Here is a 10,368-nt window from a genome sequence, read left to right as displayed (position 1 = left end):
TTAGTTTTACTTCCTCTAAGAATGTCTTATTTTGTCTTCATTCCTGAAGGATTTTGTCTTGCATATAGAATTCTGGGTTGGCAGTCTTTTCTTTCAGCACTTTAAAGATGTTCCATTGTCTTCTGGCCTACATGTTTTCTGATGAGAAATCAGCAGTCATTCTAATTGTTGTTCTGCTGTATATAATGTTTTTATTTTTCTCTAGATGTTTTCAAGGTTAAAAAAAATTCTTTGAATTATGGTTTTCTCAGGGTATATGCCCAGTAGTGGAATTGCTGGATCATATGGTAATTCTATTTTTATTTTTTTAAGGACCCTCCATACTGTTCTCCATAAAAAAAAAAAATCTTTGGTGTTCAGCAATTGACTATGATGTGTTTGTGCATTTTAAAACTTTTATTTTCTTTGGGATGTACAAAGTTTCCTGAATATGTAGACATATCTTTCACCAATGTTTGGAAAATTTTAGTCGTTATTTCTTCAAGTACTTTTATTGTGCCAAACTTTCTTCTTTCCTTCTTGGGTTTTAATGACATGAATATGAGACCTTTTTTATATTGTCCCACCTGTCCCACAGGTTATTTTTTTAGGTTGGATAATTTCTATTGATATCTTCTCTTAAGCAATCCTCTGCCATCTCCATTCTACTATTGAACAGGATTTTTTAAAAATGTAGATATTATATATACATCTCTTCTCAAATTCCCATTTGGTTATTTTTATAGTTTGTTTCCCTCTTAAAACACTTATTTTCCCATTCGTTTCAAGCATGTCTACCTTACATCATGGGCATAGTTATAATAGCTGCTTTAATATCTTTATAATTTTAGCATCTGGGTCATCTCAGAGTTGGCACTTGATCTTTTCCCTTAAGAATTAGTTACATTTTCCTGATTCTTTGTATGTTAAATAGTTTTGGTTTCTGTCCTGGATATTTTGAATATTATGTTGTGAAGCTCTGTGTTCTGTTAAAATCCTGTGGATGGGCTTCCCTGGTGGTGCAGTGGTTGAGAGTCCACCTGCCGATGCATGGGACACGGGTTCGCGCCCCGGTCCGGGAAGATCCCACATGCCGCGGAGCGGCTGGGCCTGTGAGCCATGGCCGCTGAGCCTGCGCGTCCGGAGCCTGTGCTCCGCAACGGGAGAGGCCACAACAGTGAGAGGCCCGCGTACCGCAAAAAAAAAAAAAAAAAAAAATCCTGTGGAGAACATTTGTTTTTGTCTGTTATGTTTTAGCATTCAGTCAGTCCAGTTGGGTTCAGACAGTAATTCTGTCTTCTTCCTCTGTGGGTGGTTGTCCCAACATCAGTTCAGCTCATAAGGCCTTTGCTATGCTGCTTTGGGTCTATCCCCACACGCACAGAGGAGCCTGGGACTTCAGCAAGTTCCTACACAGAATTAGGGGAACCCTTTCTCTGACTCTCTTCTCTCCATCCTCTTTGACTTGCAAAGGCCCCCTTTCCTGATCTGATGGCCAGAAAGGCAGGTTTTTGTCTTAGTCTTATCTGCCAGTCACCCACTCCTGAGGCTGTCTTGGGAACCTGCCTCTGGTCAATGCTGCAAGAGAAAAAGGGGAAAACAGAACAAACAACTTCACCCCTATGTGGGTTGCTTCTCTAGGTTTTGACTCTTCTCTTCAGTCTGCCTGTTTTGTTTTTCTCTTGCTTTTCAGAGTCCCCAAAATACAAATTGCTTTTTGTATTTTGTCTGAACTTGTTAGTTATCTTCTGTGATAGAGAGGCTGTAGTGAACTTACTCTATCTTGACTCTACCAGAAATGTGTAATAATGCTATGGGAATTCATTTTGGATTGATCCAGGATCAGAAAACGTGCATTGTGTTGGTGGCCATGTCCTTTAATTCCAAACAGTTCCTTAACATTTTTCATTTTGTACGGTGCAGAGCAGGGCCAGTTTTGTAGAACCTCTCTTTCCTACTCCTCAAACTTTTCTCCTCACCATTCCAATGAAACTCTCTTGCCTGATGGCTTCTGTGTTGCTTAATCCAGTGGGTGTTTCTCTGTCTTCATCTTAATTTCTCAGCACATTCAATTCTTCTCTTCTTGAACTACTTTCTCTGCCTGGCCTCCGAGACATGACTCCCTCTTGGTTCCCTGCTACCTCCATGGCCACTGCTTCTCATCCTCTTTGCTGGTCCCTCCCAAGGCCCAGCCTCCAGACCTTAGAGTCCCTTCGAGCACCAGCCTTTCTCTACACTGAGTCCATTCATGGTCTTATCCATCCCCATAATTTGCAGTTCCACCCATTCACTGATTCCCAATTATAGCTCCATCTCAGGCATCTGTAAACTCTGCCTTCAGACATCTTCATGTGTGTCTAGTAGGCATTTCAAACTTTTATCATGTCCAAAATAAAATTCCTGATTTCCTCCCTACCCCAAACCTGTTCCTTCCATAGTCTCCATCTTAGTAAATGGATATGTTATTCTTCTGGCTTTTCAGAGTAGAAATCTCGGCATCTTCCTTCATTCCTCATCTTGTCTTGCACTCCACTGTACCAGTCTTTCTTAAATATATCCAGAATCTGACCACTTCTTACCTTATTGGCAGCTCCCACCTTAGTGCAGGCCACCGTTATATTTCATGTCCTTTCCCCTCTTGCTCCTCCTCTTGCCCTCTACAATCTGTCCTTCACATCAGCCCAAACGGTCCTTTCACAACTCAGGTCAGATCACGTCATTCCTCTGTTCAAACCCTTAGTGGTTTCTCACATCTCTAAGCACAGTACAAAGGCCTGAAAGTCCCGTCCAAGATCTTCAACACCCTTCCCCTGTCCCACCATGTCCCCACTATATTGGCCTCCAGGATGTTCCTAGATCACAGCTAGCAGTTTCTTCCTCAGGGCCTTTGCACTTACTGTTCCTTTGGCTTGGAATGCTTTTCCACGTAATCACATGACTTGTTCTCTCACTGAATTCAGTTCTCTGCTCAAATGTCACCCTATAAAGAGGCCTTTTCTGAGTGCCCTATTTAGAATAACACCAAGCCTCTGTGCCTCTTATACTCCCTGTTGCTTTTACCAGATTTTCTTTTTCTTCATTGCACTAATCCCCCCTGGCATGATACATTTGATCAGGTGCTTACTGACAGTCTTTCTCAGTAGAATGTAAGCTCTAGGAGGGCAGGAACCATGTCAGTCTAGAATGATTTTGGGTACACAGTGCTCAGTAGGGGTTTGTACAATAGGTGACTCAGTAAAATGCTTTTGAATATGTAGATTTTATCTCTGTCCTTGGGGCAGGCTCCTTGGAGCCATACAAACTTTCTTCCTACAGTCATGGTCCAGGGGAGGGACGGCCCCTTGCTCCCCACCCTCCAGTTCCCAGGCCAGGGCAGCTGGGCCACCAGCCTCGAGCCCCCTCAGTGAACGTTGACAGTCACAGTGGACGTCACCCTGCCAGCATCTCCTGCAATTCCAAACGCCAGGGCCGAGGAAGCATTTGTCAGTCCCCTAGCTCTTGAGTTGCAGAGAGGTCAGTGGCACAGCCCACTTCCCAGGATGTCATCCAGGTGCCTGTTTCTCCATTACCCTGGGTCCATCATTCAGCCTGCCAGCAGGCGAGGGAGGAGACTGGTGCCTCGGCTCTATCTTTCTCCTCCTTTTTGCTCTCCCTCATCTATTGTCAGAGCTAATTCAAGGCAGTGAAGCCTAATCACTGCCCCAAGGTTGGTGACAGTGGGCAGCTACTGGCTGGGGCCAGGCAGTGACTGTTATGCTCCATAGTGACAGGCAGATGCAACTGCTGCACGGAAACTGAAGTAGAGCAAATAGCTGGTGGAGTGACAGCCCTGGAATGTGGCCTGTGGGCTGAACTGCTTCCTGGGATGTCTCTCTTGCACGAGACACCCACATGCATCCCAGGTACCAGGTCTGCTGAGTGTGTGACAATTTGCATTCTGCAAGGGGATTTCATATACCTTTCATTTGTCCCCACGTCTACTGGGTTTTCTTGCTTAAAATTTTTTTACTTAGAGTAAAAGTCACTCTTTTTACTGTATGGTTGTGAGCGTTTTGACAAGTGCATACAGTTGTGTACCCACCTTCACAATCAGAACATCAGCCCCCAACGCTGTCATGCCCCTCGTGGTCAGTCCCTTTCTCCACCTCTGGCTGCTGGCAGCCACTGATTTGTTTCCTGTCTTTATAGCTTTGCCTTTTCCAGAATGTCATATGAATGGACTCTTACAGCACGTAGCCTCTTGAGTCTGGCTTCTTTTCACTCAGCTTAATGCGTTTGAGAATTATTCATGTTATTGTGTGTATCAGTTATTCCTTTCTATTGCTGAGTATTATTCCACTGAATGGAAACTTGTCTGTCCCTCCCCAGCTGACAGATATTTAGGTTGTTTCTAGATTTTGGTGATTATGAATAAAGATATTAAAAACATGTGCATGTGGTTTTTGTGTAAATGTGAGCTTTTGTTTCCCCTGGGTAAATCCTTGGAGTAGAAATATTAGGTTGTATGGTAGGTATATATTTAATTTTCTGAGAAGCTGCCAAACTGTCTTCTAAAGTGGTTGTACCCTTTTCCATTCCCACCAGCAGTACATGAGGGTTCTGGTTCCTCCACCTCCTTGTCAACACTTGGTATAGTCAGCCTTTAACTTTAGCCATTCTCACAGGTGTACAGTGGTCTCTCATTGTGGTTTTAATTTTCATTTTCCTAATGACTAATTATATTGAGCATCTTTTCATGTGTATATTTGCCATTCCTGTATCTTCTTTTGTGAAGGGTTTAAACCTTTTACCCATTTAAGAAATTGGGTTATTTTCTTATTGTTGGGTTTTGTGAGCTCTTTACATTTTTTGGATACAAGTTCTTTATCAGATATATGATTTGTAAATATTTTCTCCCAGTCTGTGGCTTGTCTTTTTATTCTCTTAACAGTGTCTTTGGAAGAGCAAAAGTTCTTAAATTTGATGAAGTCCAATTTCTTAGTTTGTTCTTTTAATGGATCAGGCTATTAATGTTACATCTAAGAAAACTTTACCTTATCTGAGATCACAATGATTTTCTGCTGTGTTTTCTTTTAAAAGTTTTATAGTTTTAGGTTTGATATTTGGGTGTATGATCTATTTTGCGATAATTTTTAACAAAGTGTGAGGTATGGATTAAAATTCATTTTTTTTTGCATGCGGATCTGCAGTTGTTCCCTACCATTTGTTGTAAAGACTCTTCTTCCTCCATGTCATTGTTTTCACACCTTGTCAAAGATCGGTTGGTATTTTTCGTGTGGATCTATTTCTGGGCTCTCCACTCTGTCCCATGGATCTATGTGATTATCCTTTCACTGACACCACGTTGTCCTGGCTACTGTAGTTTTATAAAGTCTGGAAATCAGGCAGTGACCACACCTACCTTTTCAGCATGTGGTTATTATTCCCCTCCCACTTTACAGATAAGGAAACTGACCACAGTCATGATTAGATGTCCCGCTTATAGCCTCCTGTATATAAAACGTTAGCTGCTCAGCACATACTCAAAATCCATATCTTCTCATCAGCCTGGCCTGATGTTCAGAGTGTGGTCTTTGGAATCTGGTTTGGCTTTAAGCCTTGGCCCTGCTTTTGTTAGTTGTGTGGCCCTGGGAAGGTAACTTTAATCTCTCTGTGCCTCAGTTTCCCTATCTATAACATGAGTGTAATAATGGTACCCTCCTTATAGATCATGATGAAAATGAAATGAGACCATTTATGAGGTCAAACCCTATGAAATTGCTGATATTTGATCATTTTTGATGGACACGCATGATAATTTTGCACAGTTCAAGCTAAAATTGAAGTGTTCCTCATAGCACTAGATAGATGAGAGCGTGCGTACTCCTGAGATGGTAGCCATAGCTGTCGCTGTCGTAGTCACGAGTACTCCTGCCACTCCTGCTCTTACACTGTTATTGTTGAGGGCAGTGGTCCTGAGGCTGATGGTTCGTCTTCCACGTGTCCTCAATCAGGCAGCCAAAGTCCACCCAGTAGTTCCTATGTGACAAGCTTCTTGCAAGTCTGCAAATTGTAAGTGGGTCTCTAGGGACAGAAGTGCCCACCTGGTACAGACGAGTGTGCCAAATGCAGAGAGAGAAGCTTGGTGGGAAGTAGGGGGGAGGTTGGCAGGATTTCCCAGGTGGGGCCTGTCAGGTGGGCTCTACTGGATGACTGGGAGTTTGGGATGGGAAGAACATTCCAGGTGCAGTTTACAGCTTGTGCAAAGGCTTGAAAGGGGGATGGGCTCAGGGGAGCCTGAGGTTTGATTCTGGGGTGGAGAAGCCAATGGTGGCCTAGAATGGGTTCACAAATCACCCCCATCCTTCCCCCCCACAGGTGGCCCTGCTTTGCTATACATCCTTGAGGAGCTGAATCTAGCAGACCTCTCCCACCTCTGCGTCTGCCATGGCTGCAAGAACCATCGTCATTGACCACGGCTCTGGCTTTCTGAAGGCTGGCTTTTCGGGGTTCAATGAGCCCCAGATGGTCTTCCCGAGCATCGTGAACTACATCCCTTGCAGGGAGAACCCCGGCCCCAGCTACGCCCGGCGGCGCGTGAGCCTAGGCATCGATCTTTGCCGCCCCGACACCTTTAGCTACCCCATCCACCGGGGCCGTGTCCTCAACTGGGAGGGTGTGGAGCACATCTGGTCATTTGTCCTAGAGAAACACAGGCTGGAGAATGAAAACTCCCCTGTGATGGTCACAGAGTTCCCCCTGAAGGAGCCTGCGGACCGTCAGAAGACCCTGGAGGTAAGGTCTTCTCAGGGCTGCCCTCACCAGGGAGCAGGGAACAGCCTGGCACTTTGTGTTCAGATAGGAATGGGTATCAGGAACTCTGCTTTCTAAATAATTCGCCCCATGAATACTTACTGAGTAGCTAGTGTGTGCCTGGCACTTGTGTTAGGTGAGAGGGGCTCACAGAGGCTCCTCCGGCAGAAAGAGACACAGCAGGTAAAATGCTCTGTGAACAGGGTGTTACCAGGGGTGGGAGGGACGCTGGATACTCATGGATTCCATAAATGTTCACAGATCACATTCTGGCCCTCAAAGAGCTTATGTTCTGGGAGAAGACTTGACCGTGAATAAGTTAAGAAATAAGAATTTCAGGTAGTAATCAGTTCTGGAAACAAAATGAAATGGAGTGATAACTGACTGGGGGGAAGAAGGGGAGTCCTTTGAAGAGGGTGATCAGGGAGGGCTTCTTTGAGGAGGTGATTTCTCCCAGTGAGGCTGGAGCTCAGCAAACTAGGGAGGGTGGCAAGAGGGAGACAGGAAGGTGAGGTTTACAGGGGCTGGACCTCATAGGCCTGGTAGGCTATGGGATGTGGTTGGATTTTACTCTAAATCAAGGGTTGGCAAGCTATAGCCGGTGGGCCAAATGTGGCCCACCATCTGTCTTTATAAAGAAAGTTTTCTTGGAACATAGCCACGCCCACTCATTTACATATAGCCTATGGCTGTTTTCACACTGCAACAGCAGAGCTAAATAGTTGTACAGGGACTATAGCTTGTAAGGTCTAAAATATTTACTGTTGTAGATTCGCTAGATAAAATACATGATAGATTTGAAATTCAGATCAACAGCAAATAACGTTTTAGTGTAAGTATGTCTCAAATATTGCATGGGATATACTAAAACATTATTTGTTGTCAATCTGAAATTCAGATTTTTTTTTTCTTTTTTTTTTTGCAGTACGCGGGCCTCTCACTGCTGTGGCCTCTCCCGCCACGGAGCACAGGCTCCGGACGCGCAGGCCCAGCGGCCACGGCCCACGGGCCCAGCCGCTCCGCGGCACGTGGGATCCTCCCGGACCGGGGCACGAACCCGCGTCCCCTGCACCGGCAGGCGGACTCCAACCACTGCGCCACCAGGGAAGCCCTGAAATTCAGATTTAATTGGGCATCTTGTATTTTTATTTGCTACATCTGGCATCCTGAGCCGTTTACAGAAAATGCTTCCCAACCTCTGCTCTGAGTGAATATGCAGCTCCTGGGGGGCTTTAAGTGGGGTTGGGGGAGTCATGTTTGATTTTCTGTTTGAAAAAGAGGACCTTGGCTTCTATTGGGGAATGGATGGTGAGGGGACAATATTCTGAGCGTGGGAATGGAGGGAGGTCCCTTCCACTGAGGGGAGAAGGTAGACCTGCCGGGGCCTGCAAAGACAGGTAAGTGGCCAAAGGCTACAGAAGGATGGGATGTTACAGCCTTTCTGCATCTGTAGTGTCAGAAACTTGGGGATGCAGCACTTGTATCTTCTCTCATCTCTTCTTTCTTCTAAGTAAATCGTTCAGGCTGGAAATCTGGCCCTTCATTATGGCCGCCACTTGTGTCCCCACTGCTCACATAACCCGGCATCTCAGCGCCCTTTCTCACAGGCTGAGGTCTCTTCCCACCCCTCCACCAAAATGGTCCTCTGAAAGGCCATCATCAGGCAAGCTGCCAAGGGCCAATCTGGCTCTTTCTAATCCTCCAGAGCCCTTCCCTTATTCCCCCAGCATAAGCTCCAAGGGGCCAGCTGGTCCCTGCAAGACACAGGTCTGTGCTGACTTCAACATTGTGAGCAGACGTGTAGTGAGGCCTTGGGGGAAACAGAAATGGATCGGGACACCTTGGGGAAAATACCCTGAGTGTCCATCTTCTCCCTTCTTGCAGATTATGTTTGAGTTACTGGATGTCCCGTCCATCTTCCTGGCTGACCAGCTGGAGATGTCCCTGTATGCCTCTGGCCTCCTGACCGGCGTGGTGGTAGATTCAGGCTACGGCCTGACCCGCGTGCAGCCTTTCCATCTGGGCTGCCCCTTACGGTCCAGTGCTAAGATGCTGGAGTTTGCAGGCCAGGATCTGTCGGCCTATCTCTTCAAGAGCCTTTTTAAGGAAGATTACAATCGACACAACCTGTTTCAGCTGGATACGGTGGCCACCACTCAGATGACCAAGTGCTACGTGCCGCAGAATCTGGGGGAGTCACTGGACTTTTATCAGAGCCTTCCAAGAGGCTCCGATGAGAATAATGCCTATGAGCTCCCGGATGGCAACCGTGTGGAGCTGACCCCCATGCAGCGGCTGGCTCCTGAGATGTTCTTCAGCCCTGAGGTGTTCGACCTGCAAGGGCCCAGCATCTCCCAGGCCGTCCTGGATTCCATCGAGACCTGCGACGCCTCCATGCACCCACTGCTCGTCTCCCACCTGATGGCCTGCGGGGGCAACACCCTCTATCCTGGCTTCACCAAGCGTCTGTACAGGCTGATCGCTGATCGTTTCTCCTCCACCAAGACCACCATGTGGGTGGGTTCCAACAGGAACTTCAGTGTCTGGCTGGGAGCGTCTGTAGTGGCTCATCTGTCGACTTACAAGTCTAAGTGGATGACCAGAGAGGAGTATGATGAGAGTTTCAAGATGTGATGGGCTGGCTGGCTCCTGGAACCCAGCTCCCATCAGATGGGCATGGGTGGATTCATTTCAGCAAAAGGGGCTGGGCCAGGATGGGATTAGCTGGCTTTGGAATTCAAAGGTCATGAGGGATTTTTTTTTAGGTTCTAGGGTTTTATCTTGTTTCAGGAGTGGGATCCAACCCATGGGAGGACAGGGTGTCATCCCTGGAAACCTTCCAGGGGGGTGGTCTGTCACTGGGATGGGAGCGGCCAGCTGCCATCTCCATGCTTAATAGCTACTTATTTGTCCTGGCATCTCCCTTGGGTTGTCCCATTCTTTTGGTTGAGTAGGTTTTAACTGGGGCAAGAGAGAATTAATTTTGAGTAGGGGATAGGGAAGGTGGGGATGGGGATAGTTGACGTTTCTAGACCTCCATCCTCTCATTGACTGGGGAGGAGTTGGTGCAGGTAGCCTGGAGTGCCCTTCCGGCCCTTGGGCCCCTGGCCAGGGTCTTGTTTTCTATATGCAAATAAACAACTTGTTTGAAAGTGCTGCCTTCTGTGATGGATGGGGGTAGGGTGGGCAGTCCCTTTGGGGGGACCCAGGGAACGTGAGTGTGTGAGTGCCAGGGTGGGGCCAGGGAAGCCCCTGAGGACTTTGGAGACCTGTGAACAGAGGTTCCCACTGAGCAGAATGGATGAGGGCCTGGAGCATCCTTCTTCCGTCGCCACGTTTTCCCCATTCATCCCGCACGTCCCAATACTCTGCTGAAGTTTGCGTTCCTATTAGGGTAATATTTATTCAGTAAATATTGGAGAACTGCTATGTGCCTGGTATTATGCTAGGCACTAGGTGAAAAAGATACATGAAGTTTCTGGTTTCAGGAGATTGTCATCTGCTGTGAGGGCGCAGGCGATAGATACAGGCAGACCTGGGCGATGCTGAGGGTTCAGTTCCAGATCACGGCGATAAAGCGAATATCACAAAAAAGAG

At 46.7% G+C, this 10,368-nt stretch overlaps 1 protein-coding gene across 1 annotated transcript; it reads left to right on the top strand.

Annotated features, from left to right (window-relative positions):
- Nucleotides 1–6,405: 6,405 nt before the first annotated feature.
- Nucleotides 6,406–9,759, top strand: ACTL8 (actin like 8). The gene is made up of 2 exons (XM_060142794.1): nt 6,406–6,753; nt 8,656–9,759. Exons 1-2 carry the CDS (start codon nt 6,406–6,408, stop codon nt 9,403–9,405), a joined length of 1,098 nt encoding a protein of 365 aa, XP_059998777.1. The 3' UTR covers nt 9,406–9,759.
- The last annotated feature ends 609 nt before the right edge of the window (nt 9,760–10,368 follow it).

Source organism: Lagenorhynchus albirostris, chromosome 2 (assembly GCF_949774975.1).
Source record: "Lagenorhynchus albirostris chromosome 2, mLagAlb1.1, whole genome shotgun sequence".
Taxonomy (NCBI): domain Eukaryota; kingdom Metazoa; phylum Chordata; class Mammalia; order Artiodactyla; family Delphinidae; genus Lagenorhynchus; species Lagenorhynchus albirostris.
Note: the sequence above shows the minus strand (reverse complement) of the source record. Positions and strands in the feature narration are given on the sequence as shown.